This window comes from Poromitra crassiceps, assembly GCF_964638095.1.
Source record: "Poromitra crassiceps genome assembly, chromosome: 8".
Classification (NCBI taxonomy): Eukaryota; Metazoa; Chordata; class Actinopteri; order Beryciformes; family Melamphaidae; genus Poromitra; species Poromitra crassiceps.
Genome location: NC_139629.1, coordinates 19,613,656 through 19,632,234, shown reverse-complemented (window position 1 = coordinate 19,632,234; position 18,579 = coordinate 19,613,656). Strand labels below are relative to the sequence as shown.

Below are 18,579 nucleotides of genomic sequence, written 5' to 3'. Positions count from 1 at the left end.
GACAGTGCCTCTAGGTATAAACATAGTTATACACATAAAAACCTCTTGTTTTCCCCAATTTTCCACTCTGGGAGACGGCCCAGACATGGCATGCAACATCAGTTATTCCTCAAAATGAGAAAGATGCTGTCATCAGTGATTGTGACAGTGGTGATCAGATATTGAATATGAGGGGGAGACAAGCCCTTGGCTCTTCTGACTGAACCCTCTGGCCTATGTAGGGATGGCAAAGAAGAGCAGAGATGTAGTTGACCCAGCAAAACTGGCGTCGTTTATTCTGAAAGTTTAATCACTGTAGTCGAGGATTGGAGCTGAATACACAGCAACCAAGAGCCCTCAACTGCCGATGCATTTTACACACACACACCAAAGTGAGACAGTCCACTGCATTATGTGTTCTACCTTTCTGCTGACACATCCACTATAGAAAAGAGGACAATCTATCTGGAGCAATTGAACAATATCTCCACAGAGACACACACACACACACACACACGAAATACCTTAGTAGTACCATGGTACCTATGTAGTATGACAGACCAATCAATGACTCTTATCCAAGCAGGTTTTATTTCTAAAAGTTCATTTAAAAGCCCCCATCACCTCAATTCCGAGGGCAATTCTATGATTTTTTTAGGGGCAGTTTGCCCCCCGAGCCCCCGCTAATTTCCTACCCTGCATCCCACATTTGATTGAGGTTGTCTCAAAAGAACAGTGTTTCTTATCCCCCATCACAACTGATAGACAAAGTAAAAATGCATCTCACTGAAGCAATCCACTCTTGACTGGCTATGGCTCCCCCGAGAGACCATTATCTCCACAACAATGAGCTACCGGTACTTACTGCCAGAGGACACGGAGCCTGTGCAAAGAATCCAGATGAAAACACTCCTCACATGTAGAGGATAGATGAGGGAAAGGGAGTTGTGGCAGATGTGGAACATGTAATGTGCCCTGAATGAATGAGGACATTATCCACCTAACATTCAAATGCTAAATCAAAGTCCACATGGTGCAAATGAAACCCCAATTGAGGACATGATCACTGTTGTGTTACTGTGAATCAAACCAGACGCGTAGGGTCAATGCATTCATTCTCTGCACTTTTATTTGAACTTAATTTAAGCAGGCAGGTAAGTGAAGAAAGACATTTACATTTGCAACCATTGAAAAAGTGAAACAAAAAAGAGCGCTTAAGTGATGAACAAATTAAAATTAACCGACTGTTCTGCTGAAAAGTTTAAACAACCTGACGATTACAGGCATCGGATCCTCCATGAAATAAATGTCTGATGAACACTTCAAACTCCAATTAGTCTTTGAACAATTTGACCAAATCCTCTAGTCCTATACCCTACTGAGCTTGGCCATATGGAAATATTTGAATGACGAAGGGAAGCAGAGACATTGCAAAGAAACTGTAAAAAAAAAAAAAAAAGGGGAGGCGGTAAATAAGCTGTTTCTATAAACATAAAAAACACAATTGTTACTTTGTTTTTCGTTTGTGTACAGAATGGAAAATGCTTAATCATGGAAGTGCAATCATTTGTGTATGAGGCTGAATCAGCATTTGGTCAAATCAAATGTGTTTAATTTGCTTTTGTGAACTGCTCATCCATAAACCATACATCTACACGTGGACGACAATAGGGGCTATCTCTCCCCGCCAGCATCTGTGGACCCTCTCATTTGACTGACCATATTTCAACGGATCCATTAAAGAACTTCAATTAGTCATTTCAATGACTTCGACAGAATGAGGATAAAAATCAATAGATGGCCCCAGTTTTATTTTTTTCCAATCCACGCTGGTCACCCATCTCTGCAGAATAAACCCCACATGTTTGACAAAGGATTACTGAGCTTCATCATCTCGCTGACAGAAATGCCCATAAAGTGTAGGAGAACAGATTTATTTAATCTCGCTGTGATAATTTGATCTATATATCAACCCTTCTGAGCACCGCTGGTCCATGTAACACAGACACATTATAGAGTGGAGAGTTGGAGGGGGCAATCTGGCGTCTCTGCACGGCCCTGGACTGCAGTCATTGGTGGTTGTCCGTCAGCCATCCTGTGCAGGAGCAAATTCCTCTGTCTCTCTGTAAAGGTGTCAATGCCCCTGAGAGAGGGGGAGAGAGAGAGAAAGACAAGAAAACAAACTGTAAGTAACATGCTATTGACATCTCCTGACCCTTCAATATTCAACCGCCAGAATGTGATGTAACTACCTACCAATTGAATAGTCTCCCTTCTTTGGAGTCCTTGGCAATCTTTCGGTCAAATTCCTCCACCTCACTGAAATAGTAAACGGACATAATCACAGACAGTCACTGCTGGGCTAAGAGAAATGTGGGTAACACAAAAAAAGGTATATTAATTAACTTGACTATTCTTAACTACAAGGATAGTCCACATTTCTCAAAGTCAAGCCCTATTTTGTACTGCCGAATGATGATGTTGATTGAATTCTTTCTCAGCCTAAACAATCCTGTTCCTCAGTAGCTCTGGAAAGTTTGACAAAAAAAAAAATAGGTCAATGGGGTCACACTCCCGTATGTACTACAAGCTGACTGAAGCTCACTCAAATTTACTTTGTGTGCACTGTGAATTACATTTGAGAAAGCCTCAGCTTGTACATATGGGAGCGTGACCTCATTGACCTTGCATGGGTTCTTGCCCAACCTTCCAGAGCTACTATGAGGAAGAGCCTTTCCAATCAACATCGTCATTGCTTAGTAGCAAATAGGGCTACACCTTAAAAATGTGAACTATCCCTTAAAGGTATTATTAACTAATACAAGCAAGTAAATAGTAGATCGACTTTTTGCGATTTGTGTAAAAGAAACAGGAAAAATAAATACATTCTCTACTCTTACCTGTGATGAATATCCTGACCACGAAGGAACAGCTCCCCAGCCTCCAGCAAGGACACATTCTGCAGCTCAGCCAGGCCGTATATGATGGCCTACCAAAAGAAAACAGTTAATTTAAATGGTTACCGTAATTTAAAAATAAACCAATACAGAAAAGCAAGCTAGTACACAGGTCTGTTCACAAGTAGCGCCATGGTTGGCATGCTGGATATATAGACTATTTCGACAACATAAACATTCTAAATTGCCCCCGGCTTACTTCCTGTTGCAGTGTTTGCTGGTACAATAACTGACAGGAAATAAGCTAGGTTAAAACGGTTGCCTAGCATCACAATTCCATGAAAACTGTCCATACGCTTTGAAAGTGCAGGAGCAGAACATGCACAATGGTTAGGCGTACCTCTGGAAGCAGAACATCAAGTATGAAAGGCATTTCATCCATGTACCGGTACTCCAGATGTGTGGTTCGACGGAGTATGACTCTCAGATGGGAGCAAAGGTTGTCCAGTTGTTTGTCACTGTAAAGGTAGACTGGCACCGTGGAAACGGACTTCTGATCGAAGCTCCGCAAGACCTTTCCGCTGAGTACACCCTATGGGAAAACCAAGGTACAGTAAAAATTATTTAGTAGTAGGGCTGTCCCAGACGATTATTTTCTTATCGATTAATCTAACGATTATTTTTTCGATTAATCTAACGATTATTTTTTTAGGAAAATACTGAACCTCAAATTCAAAAAGATTCATGTTTAATCTGGAGTAATATCACCCATTAAAATACATTTCTCTTACTAGTGGAATACCCGTCCCTGTATGCTGGAGGCTGCGCAGCCATTGCACAGCATTGCACATTCTGACAATAATCTGTGCAGGCATAACAAATTCACCAATTGTAATCATCCCTAATTACGTAATTAAAAATGTTTGGCTCCAACATTACCCAATTAAAAATGTTTGGCTCAATAGACCCTTCTCACGGGGGCCATTTTGTGTCAAAAAGGCAGAATAAACACAGGTGCGAGCAAAACACTAATGAGGGTTTCCACATTCCAATCATGGAAGTTGGAAACCCTCATTAATGGTTTGCTTGCACCTGTGTTAACCCTGCCTTTTCGACACAAAATGACCCCCGTGAGAAAGGTCTATTAGGTCACCCGCAGGGGTGCTATTTATACTTGCTGAAAGAGGGCAGCATAACCCCCAAGATAGATTTAGGTTTCATACAAATGGACAAACATTGTGGAGTGTGAGTTCTGTGATCCTTACATTTATATTGAATAAAACTACCACAGAGGTGAGAGGGACAGTATGTGGTTTTAAAACCAGGTGGAAGATGCTTGATTGAGGGTAAAGAAATCAATGGGTTGTTGCCAAGTTTTGGTGACGTTAATATCAGGTTTGCCCCATATGGGACTAGGGATGCAACGGTATGATTTTTTGATGGTATGATAACGGACAAAAATCCAACGTTTCATGGTATCGTGGACATTTATGTGTTGTAAAATCTATCATATATATGTATATATTTTTTTCGTGCCAGAATAGCATGCCATATGGGGTATATATCAGGTGTGGGTTTAGCTAGTAAGGGCGTTTGGTTAATCTAATAGACATTTATGCAAAGTTTATTTATATAAGCCAGCACATTTAAAACAACCGCGGTTGTGCTATCAGGTTCAAATAAGCAAAAGTAGATGACAATTCAACAATAGGAAAGTATGTTACCTCCCAGGACAACTGCTGTCTTCTGATGGGATTGCAAATGGGCCTCCACCTTGTTCTTCCAACTTGCTTTGAAGTGCTTTTCCACGCAGAAAGGACAACGGAAAAACACCCCATCTTTGTGGACAGCTATGGGCATGGGCAGTTGGCCACCTCGGTGAAACGTAATGTGGTTCTGAAACGATAAAGCACAACATACCGTTATAAAACACCCCCCAAAGTGAAACGAAGAGATCTCTAAATGTAACGAGCGTCAATATATTCCCATTGAGTACTAAATATGTCTAAGTCACAGATAAATGTGACCAAGGGCCATGTATGCTTAAATTCTGGTTAAAAAGTGGAAGGAAACAAAGCGGAGAAGATGATCCCTGGTTGAGGGTCATACCTGCTGTTGAGGAGGTTACGTGATTGCAGGCAGCTGAATGAGATGCAATGGGCTAAATGCACAACTCCACTACTTCCTGAAATTAGTACAGCTTCTTTATTTCCTGTCATCACTATTGGATGAACTGATTAATGTCAGGTGTGCTGCAGTCACAACAATGATCAGGCACACCTGATTAATCAGTTCATCCAATAGTGTAGGCCAGGAAATAAAGAAGCTGTACTAATTTCATCAAGTAAAGAAGTTGTGCATGTAGTCTATAGACCCTTTTCACAACCACCATGTTGTGTCTAAAAGGCAGGGTAAACACAGGTGCAACCAACTCACTAATTAGGGCCCCAGCACTGGAACACCTAAATGGACTTGAAGTTTGAAAGGAACCCTAATTAATGTTTTGGTACGCCTGTGTTACTTGGCTGCCGTGAAAAGGGTCTAAAGGGATGATGTGAAGGAGTGGTGCATTGTGGGGAATTGAGTCCAGATACCAACTTATATATAACAAACAAAAACATTAATATCGATACTGGGATTTATGTATTGATAATCGTTCCTTTACATGAATATCGACTCAATATGGATATATCTATTTTTTTTTAATCCAGCCCTATTACCACCATAACCACAAATAGTCATATCTCCTTGATGGCTGTAGTGTAGTGTGAACACAAGGCCTCATACCTTAGCATGCTCCCCAGTTAGCATGTTTCCTCCTTAACCACAACCATTCACTTGCTCGTTCTGCTGCCCGAGACATGCTTGTAAAATACATCAACGTGTGTGAACCGTCCCCGAATGCCCAACTCACGTTAGTAGGTTACTACAACAGCGGAACTTGCCACAAAACATGTGCTTTTAATAGCTAACGTAGCTACTAGCTAATGCTAAATCACTGAATGACACAAACACCATTAGTAGAATTAACATTAGCCACCGACAGGCAGATGTAACTTAATGTTTATATATATTTGGTGGCATTTCAAAAGAGACTGCAAGAGAAAAATATGTTTTTTATATATATTTTACCGTAGATGTTAATCTGCATTGTTGCGCCATTTTCTCGGTTCTCTCTCTTCTGTTAGCGCATGCGTTGTTGGACCGTGTCAAGAGGCGTAGCCAGACCGTGCCAAGAGGCGTAGCCAGACCGTGTCAAGAGGCGTAGCCAGCTGGCTCTGCGGGTCTGCAGTTAGATGTATCTCACTTTTGTTGCGGTACACAGAAGTGCGCATGCGCAAATCAATCAAAACAACACCGCTCGAGGAGGAGATCCCAGAATAACAATGCCTTCTCGGGTAAGAAACGTCTTTGTTTCAGCTGTGTTGATGTTTACGGTGGATGTTCACTTTACCATGTTTCGGTGTAGATATCGATTCGGGCCAGTTCGTGTAGTTGTAGCCAACAACATTAACCTTACGCTCGCTAACGTGGCTAGCCTGCTAACTGCTAACCACCAATCATAATGTTATCTGACGTTAGCTTAGCATCGATAACGTTAACCAATAAGTGGTCATCATCAACCCTTCTCTAGTCATCAATGAAGACAATGTTGTGCTATGAACTTGGGGTTTCAAATTAATTGTTTATCTCCACTCTAGGCTTGCAGTGTAACGTCACTGTGGTACTAATTCAGCGGACACCAGAGCTAGTCAGCCCTCATCCACACCAGGCATCAACCTCCTGTGGGCCAGGAAGCAGCCAGCGATGGATGTGGTGTCGGCATCAGACAGGGCAGACTGTCCCATGGTGTCTGAGGAGATGGAGGGCATCTGTGTAATGCCAGACACGAGTGCCATCAAGATTGAACAGTCCGTGGGTGCGAGCCCAGATGACACAGGCACACAAAACGTGGCCATGGGGATCAAGTTCATCCTGCCCAACCGCTTTGACATGAATGTGTGCTCCAGATTCGTCAAGTCTCTCAATGAAGAGGACAGCAAGAACATCCAAGACCAGGTCAACTCCGATCTAGAGGTGGCTTCTGTTTTATTCAAAGGTAACAACAAGGGGGGATCCCTATTTTCCTATTCCAAGTTAACTTTAAATGATATGTAGTTACATCTTAATTTGGCTATCTTGTGATCATGTTGAAGGTCTGAGGCTGTAACTGATCTAGGCCTACACATACCACTAATTTGGTTTCGTCCCTTTCAGCGGAGTGCAACATCCAGACCTCTCCCTCACCGGGGATACAAGTGCGTCATGTTTACACCCCGTCCACTACCAAGCATTTCTCCCCCATCAAACAGTCCACCACTCTCACCAATAAACACCGTGGCAATGAGGTTTCTTCAACACCTCTTCTGGTGCACTGTAAGTACCACAATATTAATTGTTATGTTAATGTTAATATGTTTTCTGTCATGATCTCTTTTAGGCCATAAAAGATGCTAACTATCACATGTACATTTCTTGTCCTTTCAGCATTGTCCATTCATCAGTTGGCAGCACAAGGAGAAATGGTGTTTCTTGCCAGCAGGATTGAACAAGGTAGGCATCTCTTCAGCGTAAACAAACAAGTGTCATTCTTCAGAGCCATGTGGTCTTACTGTATGTTACTGATACAACATCATGTGATTACACCATAAGACCAACTCATCAAATAGGTTTAAAGCACAATACTAGTGCAACTGATTTGCATTTGTTCATCTTTGATTTACCCTCTGTAAGACCTATATGGTGTTGCTAGGTGTTATTCAAAATCATGTTAACTTCTGCTGCTCATGATATCCAGTTAAAAATGCAGAGTATTCAGCTGATAGACAACCTGAAGCCATAATTCATCATATTGTACATTTCAGGCAATCATTTTGATAACTGTCAGTGTTTACATGTCACGCCACAAAGCAGGACGATTTTAGTTTGTTCTGGAAATAAAGGCTGTCAACTTTTATGTTTGTTTGCAAGGGCCTTTTAATCAAAATAATAATAATGGCCTCAAACCTGCTCTACAGCTAATGTGAAATAGTGCAATTTATGACAATACTCCTAAATGGAGGGGGGGGGGGTGCAGTAGTGTTTCTTATTTTAGTGTTAAATCACATCAAGAATGCTATTACTACTTCTAAATATATAAATGGGTCACTCAGTAATATATTATAATGGATTTTCTTTAGCTATATATATAATATAGATGTTCGCTGGTGTCCTGATTGGTTAGAAATGTGTGTATGTGAGGTGATAGTGACCATGTTGTTTCCTTGTATTTATCTGTCATAATAATAGAGACTGTTATCAATCTGCAAGACGAGGAAGGCTTCACCCCCCTGATGTGGGCCGCTGCACACGGACAAATAGCTGTTGTTGAGTTCCTGCTCCAAAATGTAAGCAAAAAAACACATCCAAAAGAACCGACATGATCTATCATTTAAAATCCTGTAATGCTAAAATGCATGGACTTTAATGTCAGTCAGTTTTTCACAAATGCATGGTTTCACCTTTGTAGACTATGCAGCCAACTTCATTTGTTTGTCATTCTATATTGTTCCTCACCTTAGGGTGCTGACCCCAACCTCCTGGCCAAAGGGAGGGAAAGTGCCTTGTCCTTGGCCTGCAGTAAGGGATATACTGATATTGTGAAGATGCTCATTGATTGTGGTGTTGATGTCAACGAATATGACTGGGTAAGCAAGGCATTACCAGACTACTAAGGTTTCACTTTGTACACATTGAATGACTTGTATCGTAAATGGATTTAAATAGAATAGGAGAATAAAAACAATGGAGGGATTTGCCAGGTACAGTAACACACTAATCTCTCAGTTACTTTTAGCTGGAGGTCTAACATTGGTCTTGACATAAAAGAATGCCATTTGCTTTACTGCATTGATTCTCAACCTTTTTCATACCAAAGACTCTTAATTTAGTCAGCATTAGATAGACCCCCGTTTGATGAGATTTTGTCTCGGACCCAGATCTGAGAATATTCTTTATTGTTAGATATGATTTTGTTCAGAATTCCATCACTATCTGAATTGTAGGTATAGATAACACTGAAACTATTATTAAAATAGTCATTCTTCTACATTGTGTTATTTTTTTATAAATTAAATGTTAAAAGTTTAACAATTCATCAATTTGCTGGGGACCCCCTGGAACCCCCTCAAGGACCCCTGGTGGTCCCCGGACCCTACATTGAGAGTCACTGCTTTACTCTATGGCTTGTTGTGATATTTCAGAATGGAGGTGCCCCTCTGCTTTATGCTGTCCATGGGAATCACGTACGCTGTGTCGAAATCCTCTTAGGTGAGTTACCAATCTTTATTTTTTAAATGTTTTTAGCGGGGGTTCTTGTCTGGAGGAAACCCCAGGGGAGCACGGGGAGAACATGCAAACTCTGCACAGAAAGGCCCTTTTGATGAGCTAGCCCACCTGGGCAGTGGGCACTGAGGATATGGGAATGGGGACACACCCTCAGCGTCCCAGGCGGGAATCGAACCCAGGACCTTCGTGCTGTGAGGCGACAGCGCTACCACTGTCCCACAGTGCCCCCTTCTTTAGTTACTAATTTTTTGCTGAAAAGCAACATTGCCATATTGTCAAATATAAATATCTATTTATATTGATATAAATGCTCCGTATGACTTAATGCTTGCAACTTAATTTACAAACCTGGCAATGCAGGTGTATTTAGGCAATATTTTGTATTGTCTCATATGAATATGTGCAGTAATTAGGTATTGGCACGTTTGTTTCCAGAAAGTGGGGCTGATCCTACCGTCGAGTCAGATTCTGGATTCAATGCGATGGACATGGCCGTGGCTATGGGCCATCGCAATGGTATGTAAATGATGCCCACCCCCCAATATGTTGAAAGATAAGAGACCTTCCTTGTGTGGGGGTTGCAGTAATTCCTCCTCTGTTGTGAAATTAGATGCCCGTGTTTCAATTCAGTTATTGAACCGAAGCCATGCCTGCTGGTGACCCCGTCACAGGCGGTGTGTGCAGTGAACAGAGCATCCAAAGAACGATTTTCCATTTTGGAGGCTGAAAACTATGCAGTATTACACAAGAAAGAAAGCGACAATTAGAGAAAAATCAAAGACATCGATTTCTTCTCACAGTACATTATCGAGTATCGAGTTTGTACCTTCCTTGGATCAAACCAGAAAAGAAATCAAGTAAATACTGGTTTAAAAAAAAACACACACACTCTTAAATGGCCAGTTCATAGTATGCTAGGCCACCCACACCCGGGAGCACCAGCACATGTATCTTGACACTGAAAGGCATTGCAGTGTAGCATGTGTACATTTGAAAGAGTATCAAAGCACAGAGCTCCTCATGACAAGATATCTCCGTTTAGTCCAACAGGTGATGGAAGCACACTTACTGAAGCTGCTGATGGGCATCAGAGAGTGACCTGTAAAGCCAGAGGACAGCAGGCAGACACTGGAGGCCCAGCTGAGCGGTCAGAGCCCTGCTGGGCTGTGGACAATCATGTAGCTTGCAGCATGCCCAGACTACAGGAACCTTTTGATCCAGAAACTGACATTTCAAACGTGTTACTTGATATCAATGTTATTTTGTGGGCAGCGTTTGGCACAGACACACAAGAGTGCTGTGTGAATTTTCAAATTGATATTGCATCATGTTCATTCAAGCCACGTGTTCACATGGAAGATGGCAGAGCAAATTGGATCAGGATGGACTGATGGTACGTTGATGTTGAAGAACAGAGGACGATGCAAGCATGGGGACAAACTAGAAAGGTGCTCCCTCTCACTAGTATACACCCCAGCAGCACTCCACCTGTGTACCATGCTGCCAAAATGGGTAGTTCTAATATTTACAGTGACAACTGATAATATATAGTCAATGGTTTTAACTAAGCGTGTTTTTAACAGTTCATGAAGGGTTTGTTTTGTCTTGTTTCAATAATGGAGATGGCATTACATGCCGTCTTTATTTATTCCCATGCTTTTTTTTGTATTTCAGCCGTTGAAGTGGTCTTTGAAAGTAACTCCTAGAAATGTACATGTTATAAGTTGAATTGCCTAAGTGTTTTATCATAAATACATTTGTGAGCCCATGCCCAGACTGTGGTAGCCAGGTGGGTTGAAAATAACAGCTTTTGTTAATTTGCCATGTCGTTTGTCAATCCTGAAGACGTTTGCGTTATTTATCTCAATTTTGACATTCTGTGCTGTGTGATAAGGATGGGTAAAATCCCATGTAGATGTAAGCCGCATTGTGACATCTTCCTATACTGTCCCACAAGGCAAAGGCTATTGTGGTGCCGTTTGCCACTGTATGGGCGTGCTTGTGTTTTATAGAAGTGATTTTAAGTGGTTAAGTGATCACTCATAACTGGCCTGCAGTGGTTCTCAACATGGGTTCGAGGGGGTCCCCAGCAAATTATGTCACTTACCAGAACCTAACACAATTAAAGAATGTAGAAGAATTACTATTTTCATCTTGTTTAATTGTCATCTCTACATACATGGTTATTAATGGAATCCAATATATTCTCATATTTGGGTCCAAGACAAAATGTCATCAAATGGGATGTCCGTGGCTCTAATATGTACTAAATTGGGAGTCCTTGATATGAAAAAAAAGGTTGAGAATCACTGATTTAAAAGCAAGCCAGAAAAGTCAAACCACTGTTTATGATCACTGGATTGAAACTTCAGTTATTAAAGTAAAAGTGCAAAAAAATTTTTTTTTTACTGTATTCAATAGTGTCAGATTGTCAAGCACACTTATCTCACACATATATATATATATATATACACATACATATATACAGTACATATACTGTACACATATAGTGTGTATATATATATATATATACTGTACACACACACACACACACACATCTACTTCTTACAATTGGAGAAAAAATCTACAGAAGGCCAATGTCACTGGAAATTGTACTTGAAGAAAAGATTGATTTCAATGACCTATATTGACAGTAGCAAAGGTTTATTCCAGACATGGTGGTTTTAGCAAGGCTGCAGAGAAATCAGGTTCAGTAACATGGAGGAAATGGATGCACAGCAGGAGTTTTGGACACCACATTTGATACAATCTGCCTCAGGCTGGACTTGGAGACCACAGAACACACAAAAAAAACATTTGGAGAGTCTGGGGGGGAAACAGTCGAGGTGGAAAGAGTAGTGAAATACCTTTACTCAAGTGTAAGCACTGCTACCTCGGTTAATTTATTGACTGAAGTCAGTAAGATAATTCATTAAGAGCACTCAATCAGTAAGATAATTCATTAAGAGCACTCAATTACCTTTGAGTAAAAACTGATCAGATGTCACCCGTTACAAAATCCACCCCCCCCCCCCCCAAAGTGACAAGTTATCCGTCTACTCTGCTCCTAGAGTAGTTGCAACTAGTGACTTTCCACCTACTCAAGTATAGAAAAAAACATGGTGTGCCGCACATGGTCCTGTCAAACTTCCGACACCTCGGGGACTCCCAATCCCGTTAATTGGCCTCATCCTTGGAAGCCTCGTCGAAATTCTCCACCAGATCTGAAACAAAAGGTTCCGCGGTAAATGTAATGAGTCGGTGTGGGGGGGGGGGGGCAAGGCACAAAAGACTCTCAACAAGTGCCAGAACACAATTCAGGAAAAGTGTGTTTATCTGAAACGTGATACCGGGTGTAACGCAATCCCGACTCTCTGCTCATCTCTCGCCGCTCTTCTAAAGAGGGAGATGTGCTCGGGCGCATGGGGGGGGGCCCTCTTCTAAAGAGGGAGATGTGCTCGGGCGCATGGGGGGGGCCCTCGCTCTTCTAAAGAGGGAGATGTGCTCGGGCGCATGGGGGGCCCTCTCTAAAGAGGGAGATGTGCTCGGGCGCATGGGGGGCCCTCGCGACTGCTCAACGCAGCTGTGAAAATTGTGCCATCGACGATCAGAAGGTCGACCCTCAATTGCTCCATGAAATGAGAGAAATCTGCCTTTCCAAATGTGTGGCTCAGAGGGCTGAGGGGTTAAAATGGGAACAATTCAAGAGGTCTGGATATACATGTACCTTCAGTGTGTGTGTGTGTGTGTGTGTGGGGGGGGGGGGGGGACAAAAAAGAAACTCAACACCAATAACAACATGATGGCAATGGCCGCTAACCCCCGTGTCATCAGGCTTCAACCCGCTCCCATTGCCGAATCCATGTGTAATCGTTTGTTACACGAGTGAAAAACTTGGGTTACAGGAAGACGAGCCCTGGGAAAAAGCTGGGATAATTGTAATGGCAACCTCATGTGTTTGGGCCCATTTTCTCCACAAAGAAAAGCAAACGGGATTTTAAGAACTTATAAACAACGAACGCAAGTTTCAAACACTAAAGGCCCTCACCACACCATCATCTAAAGTCATTGATGGATCCCCTCGGCGTGACCCCTTTCACAAGCCAAAAGAAAGCAAACCTGCCACGGTTACTTAACCGAGGAAAAAAAATACATGTCCAGATGTAGACCTAAACTGGAGCTTCAAGAGTCAGACAATCCTGAAGTGTATAAATCATGACCAGTATAAAACAGCATTTCCAAGCTGGATAGAAGGTAGACGCAAGATGAACACATTCGATTCGGTCTACTTGTGTCCAACTTAAATTATTTTTTAGTGCTGTGACAGCAGGGCCTCTAAGGGATCGCTATTAGGGATGGGCATTTCTAGCAAAAAAAACTAGGGATGCACTTATATTCATTGATCCGATAAATCAACCGATAAATGACCGTTATGGGCCATTTTACGTTATTGTTTATTATTCCGATAACTTTAGAAGGAGAGCTCTACTCATCTCTTTTTCGGGCAGGTGAGTCAGACAAGTGTCCATAAAATGTCAAACACCGTCCAAACTTGCAATAAGAATTTATTTTGTGACGTTTCAAACAAAATTGTATTCCGATAACGACATTTTAGCCGATAACTACAGCCAATAATACAAAGCCACAGTTAACCACAGTTAAATGAGGCATTTCCGAACTCACCTGGAACTTCATCTTCTTCTTCCTCTACTGTAGCAAACGGTGCTTTTCCATCTGCAGCTGGAAGAGCAGAAAAGGGCTGTGAGAAGCTTGCAGAGCGGTTCAGCAGCAATACCTAGTTCCCACTTTAGGTCGTGTCTGCTTTGTTTGCGTAACAGGAAAGGCGGAAGTGATACCACAAGCTTTCCACTGTATTACGCTAGAATAGATGATAGCTAGTATCTGAGGCAGTCCTGCACACTGACCTGGTTTGGGCAGGGCCTCTGCCAGTCTCCGGAGGCTGGTCAGGCTGTCGGAGCCGATCTGACTCAGGATGCCAGGCAGCATCTCCGTCAGCTGCTTGCTCTCGGCGTGGCCGGTGATCGTGAAGGTGTTGGCTGCGAGGGAGGCCTGCACTTTGGGGTTGTTGAAGTGGATAACCGTTCCCTCGTTTGTGAACATGTTAACCTGTAACAAGACAGAATTATTGACATGTATTTACAGGTACTACTGACACAAAAGGAGCGTCTTTAAATCACACTGTGGCAAAAATGAGTTTGAGGATCAAAACAATTTTGCCTACCTCTTCAATACCAGAAATATTGTTGACGCCAAGTTTCTTTAAGGAGAACTGGAGCTTCTTGTCATCTGCAGTAGCTGTCCTGTGTACAACCTTCTTCTTTCTGCGAGCACTGCCCTATGGGACATTAGCAGAGATGTGTGTATGTTAACTCGACATTCTCAGCAAAGACGTGCAGACCATCAGTGCATTCTCTATTTGGTCAAACATTACCTCCTTGGTTGCATCTGGTCCACACAACACATTTTTAAATGGCCAAAAACTGATCCTTGCTTGTTTTTCACCTATTCATTTTCATTCACCTTCTCCACATTTCAACTGGCCCACAGTACAGTCTTGTCTCAAATGACTGCTGATAGGCAATAGCTCCTCATAGGAAAACTGGAAGATTGTCCAGTTCAGAGTGCTAAGTTTTATGTGGCCTGATTAACCCATTGATACCTGATGCAGCATTTGTGTGTGTATCCCTTTAAGACCGCGAACTGCGTTGACGCGGTTCGCAGTCTTAAAGGGATACACACACAAATGAGGGATATACACGCAAATGCTGCATCAGGTATCAATGGGTTAAGAGCGTCCTGCAGCCAGGTTACTTTGGCTATGCAACCACATAGGACCATTCCCTCCTGTCATGTTCGAGCACAGCCTCTGAATTCTGACTCATATTTGAGCATTTCTTTCTACTGGATTAAAACTGTGAATGAATGCATTCGTTTGTCTGCAGCACTGCATTATAAGTAACTTCCATTACTTCATCACAGCAGTTAATATGGTTTATAACACCCCAGTTCTAAAACCCCTAGGAAAAGCATGTGTTAAACTAAAGCATGCAAACATAACAGATTTCTGTTATTGTGGTTGTGTCCTTTTGGAGAAAGGTTAACATTTATTTTGTCCGTTAAGTTACCTTTCCGCCGATGCGGACTTGCGCCTGAAGTTTAGCGAGTTTTTCTTGATTCATAATCGTTTCTTTCATCTGAAAAGCAAAATAAAAAAAAGGACAAAACATCACACTGGAGTTAACACAGTTGATCCACATAACGACTCCAGGTACATACCCCACTTGTGTTTTTTCCCCCTTTTGAATCTTTTAGGCATTTATCCAGTCATAGCATATCTCACCAACACAGAAGCAGCCAACAACATAGATTATATTGGATAAAAACAGCAGTTTCAAGGCAGTGGTACGCAACCTTTTCCCTACTCAAGAGCCACATTAACCAAAAGAAATCTCTGCAAGAGCCACAATCCAAAAAAGGTCCCTTTCCTCCCATTATTTATTCTTAGATGTTTATTTATTGATTTATTTATTTAAGGAGGACTTAAAAGAGCCACAACTACCCATAAAGGAGCCGCATGTGGCTCTAGACTAGAGCCTCGGGTTGAAGTCACTGGCCTAAGGAATATACTCCACTGTGTGTGTGGTCGTAGGGAGTCAAACTTTCTGCTTGCAATGTCATGACAGAGTTGCACAAACAAAACGGACTTCTTGGCAGAAATTAGATGAAGCCATATTTAATTACTTAGCCATTTAGGTTAAGTAATTAAATATGCAGCTCTACACCATTGCAATCTGAATAAGATGTAAACTATGATGGTTATTTGACTCAGTGGGCAAGGCTTTTATCTGCGGTTAACACAATCAACAGGATCATATGAAAACTAACAAGTCTGTGCAAAGTTGCAGTAGTAGACCATGCAGTAAGTGCCATGCATGGGCGGCTGAAGGAATGACATCCTCATCAAAGACGTCGCTGTGATCCGATTGAAACAAGTGTATTAACTAGCGGTGTTAACGGTTCGGTTTGTTTCGATACGACAGGGGTGTCACGGTTCGGCACGTTTTCGATACAGCAAAAAAGGTTAAATGCCAGAGAAATTTCCCTATAAAAAATCTTAAAATTGTATAAGGAACCCTCTAAGCTGGTGTATTTAAAAATATTAATGTTTACAGAGGCTTACGAGATCTATATTAAAATATTGTTATTGGGATTTATGAATCGATATCAATTCCTTCAAATGAATATTGATTTAATATAGATATATTTTTTTAAGCCAGCCCTCCCGACAACCATACCACGGTCAAAGTCACTGAGATCACATTTTTCCTCCATTCTGATGATTGATGTGAACCTTAACTGAAGCTGCTGACCTGTATCTGCATGATCTTATAGACTACGGTACTCATCTGCCTCTAAGGAAGCTACAAAACATCAAAGCCTAAAACCTTATTAGTCTGCCTCCAAGCCAAGGCCATTATTCAATTAATATATTCAAGCCAATAGGAGACTAAAACCAATTATATCAGATAAGCATGGGCCTACAAAACGGGGTTCTGGGCCAAAATATTTGATTGGTAAGGCCTACAAAATAACCCTGCAACTGGAGGTGGAACTCGCCATCTTCGGCTGCTCGGAGTCCTCTCTGAACTTCCGTACAGCTTTGCAACAATCTCTGACACTCGGGACAACTGTCGCCAAAAAACTAATTCTGAAGGAACGGAAGTCCTCCTCTTCACGTGTGGCTGATGGACATGATCTCTGTTATACAGATGGAGAGACTCAGGTCCCTGAGAACCAACTCGCTTAGAAGGTTCTCAACTATCTGGGACCCGTTCTTGGCCTACTTTGATGAGGTTAAGAATGACAAGTGACTGAGGTTAGAGGTGACGGATGGCTCGCCCATCTGGTCTTTCATGGACCCCTTGCGTGGGATCCCACGTGCAATATCTTTTACGAACACAAGCACCTTATGCGGCTGGTAGTTGTAATGTTGAATTTTAATTATGTATTTTTCTTTTTCTTTTCTGTGTCTGAGTTTGTTTTTCTTGTTTGTGTATTATTCTATAAAAACTGAAAATAAAATATTGAAAGGGAAAAAAGCATGGGCCTACAAGTCACAATTTGACCAATCTGGTCATTTGAATATTACTCACCTAGGAAGCTACACTGAACTATCAAACTACATTAACGGAGAGAACTATATAACAGCCCAGGCTGATGAAAATAAGACCCTGGAAGGAGGATGTAACATGAACTAGCACAAGTATCATTTCATACACCTGTCAAACCAGCCTGGAGGAAGGCTGCTTTTGTAGTGAATCGTTTCCCACAGGTTGTCAGGTTACTTTGACATGAGGAGGTGGGTGACATGATTTATTCGGGTTTCATTTAGCGAGCCAATCGGAAAGATAATGTCACAACTTTAGTTATTTCATTCTGTTTATCGAGGTTACATTTCAAACCGCAAACTGTTTCTCCATTCAGTTGTTTTCACCGACACACCGTGGCTCAACGGTGAGCAGAGGATGAACGATGGATAAATAGCACTGAACAGGTAAGAGGGGGGAAAATATGTCGTTTTTTTTCTCCGGGTGAGCGGTCCCTTTAAAACGGTATTACTGTGTGCTTGGAAAACTAGCGTTAAGTATTTCCAACAATGCATCTTATCTTATGAAGTGCAGCTGCGACACAAGACATACTGGTGTAACTGGCGGTGATAAGCAGGCTCAAAACAAGGCCGAAGCTGTCATTGTCACACCGGACCAAGCCTTCGGTTAGTTAGCGGTTAGCTAGCGTTACTTAATAACGCTACAGCTCGTTTGCATTGGCTGTATTGACATCAAACAAATGTTACTTGGATGTGGTAAACAAAGCAAGCTAACGGAACAAGCAACGGTAGGTCTAAGTTAACGGTTGTTGGCTAATTTAGAAAACCACCGTATCAAGACAAGCTGTGGTTCAACTTGTTATGAACATAATACTTGTAGGCCAGCATTAGCTTCTTGGCTAATGTTAGCTGATAGATCTGGCCTCGGGCAGAGCTCCTTCGCCACACACACAGCCATGAACCCCGGCAGATTGCAGGCATCTTTTGAACAAGGCGTTGGTTTACCTCTCGTGGTGAGCACAGGGGCAAACAGCGCAGAGAAGAAGGTATTTTAAAGCTCCTCACTGACCTGTACACTACAGCAGACACATGCGGGGAGCAAGATGGAACCGAGAGAGAGAGGAGGGAGCAGCAGGGGGAAGTGACGTGCGTGCTGATGCTGCTTTCATGTGTTCCTCGGTGGTTCAAACATGGGTTCAAAGCACCGCT

At 42.1% G+C, this 18,579-nt stretch overlaps 3 protein-coding genes across 4 annotated transcripts; 1 reads left to right on the top strand and 2 right to left on the bottom strand.

Annotated features, from left to right (window-relative positions):
• Window positions 1–1,131: 1,131 nt before the first annotated feature.
• Window positions 1,132–6,066, bottom strand: LOC310780942 (uncharacterized protein). The gene is made up of 6 exons (XM_083641468.1): window positions 6,009–6,066; window positions 4,601–4,772; window positions 3,277–3,468; window positions 2,880–2,968; window positions 2,236–2,298; window positions 1,132–2,122 (listed from the first exon to the last, which is right to left on the bottom strand). Exons 2-6 carry the CDS (start codon window positions 4,712–4,714, stop codon window positions 1,990–1,992), a joined length of 591 nt encoding a protein of 196 aa, XP_083497594.1. The 5' UTR covers window positions 4,715–4,772; window positions 6,009–6,066; the 3' UTR covers window positions 1,132–1,989.
• Window positions 6,067–6,181: 115 nt separating this feature from the next.
• Window positions 6,182–12,221, top strand: ankra2 (ankyrin repeat, family A (RFXANK-like), 2). The gene is made up of 9 exons (XM_083642283.1): window positions 6,182–6,274; window positions 6,578–6,975; window positions 7,134–7,292; window positions 7,404–7,469; window positions 8,205–8,302; window positions 8,477–8,602; window positions 9,158–9,224; window positions 9,678–9,758; window positions 10,285–12,221. Exons 2-9 carry the CDS (start codon window positions 6,684–6,686, stop codon window positions 10,338–10,340), a joined length of 945 nt encoding a protein of 314 aa, XP_083498409.1. The 5' UTR covers window positions 6,182–6,274; window positions 6,578–6,683; the 3' UTR covers window positions 10,341–12,221.
• Window positions 11,894–18,492, bottom strand: btf3 (basic transcription factor 3). Of its 2 annotated transcripts, none has more exons than XM_083642284.1 (6): window positions 18,440–18,492; window positions 15,389–15,457; window positions 14,485–14,598; window positions 14,168–14,369; window positions 13,926–13,982; window positions 11,894–12,466 (listed from the first exon to the last, which is right to left on the bottom strand). In XM_083642284.1, the coding sequence occupies exons 2-6, from the start codon at window positions 15,455–15,457 to the stop codon at window positions 12,420–12,422; spliced, it is 489 nt and encodes a 162-aa protein (XP_083498410.1). In that variant the 5' UTR covers window positions 18,440–18,492; the 3' UTR covers window positions 11,894–12,419. The 2 variants fall into 2 exon arrangements, with proteins under 2 accessions (XP_083498410.1, XP_083498411.1); XM_083642285.1 differs by having other exon boundaries at window positions 18,376–18,446.
• Window positions 18,493–18,579: the final 87 nt, after the last annotated feature.

What these genes read in the sequence shown, in the direction of transcription:
- LOC310780942 (XM_083641468.1), bottom strand. Translation starts at nt 4,714, where the DNA reads ATGGGGTGTTTTTCCGTTGTCCTTTCTGCGTGGAAAAGCACTTCAAAG. An exon ending in GGTCAGGATATTCATCACAG is followed by an intron (nt 2,299 to 2,879) that starts GTAAGAGTAGAG and finishes TTACTATTTCAG; the next exon opens with TGAGGTGGAGGAATTTGACC. An exon ending in GAAGGGAGACTATTCAATTG is followed by an intron (nt 2,123 to 2,235) that starts GTAGGTAGTTAC and finishes CCCCTCTCTCAG; the next exon opens with GGGCATTGACACCTTTACAG.
- ankra2 (XM_083642283.1), top strand. Translation starts at nt 6,684, where the DNA reads ATGGATGTGGTGTCGGCATCAGACAGGGCAGACTGTCCCATGGTGTCT. An exon ending in TTGAGTTCCTGCTCCAAAAT is followed by an intron (nt 8,303 to 8,476) that starts GTAAGCAAAAAA and finishes TCCTCACCTTAG; the next exon opens with GGTGCTGACCCCAACCTCCT. An exon ending in CTGTGTCGAAATCCTCTTAG is followed by an intron (nt 9,225 to 9,677) that starts GTGAGTTACCAA and finishes GTTTGTTTCCAG; the next exon opens with AAAGTGGGGCTGATCCTACC.
- btf3 (XM_083642284.1), bottom strand. Translation starts at nt 15,457, where the DNA reads ATGAAAGAAACGATTATGAATCAAGAAAAACTCGCTAAACTTCAGGCG. An exon ending in AAGTCCGCATCGGCGGAAAG is followed by an intron (nt 14,599 to 15,388) that starts GTAACTTAACGG and finishes AATGTCCCATAG; the next exon opens with GGCAGTGCTCGCAGAAAGAA. An exon ending in AGAGGCCCTGCCCAAACCAG is followed by an intron (nt 13,983 to 14,167) that starts GTCAGTGTGCAG and finishes CTGCTCTTCCAG; the next exon opens with CTGCAGATGGAAAAGCACCG.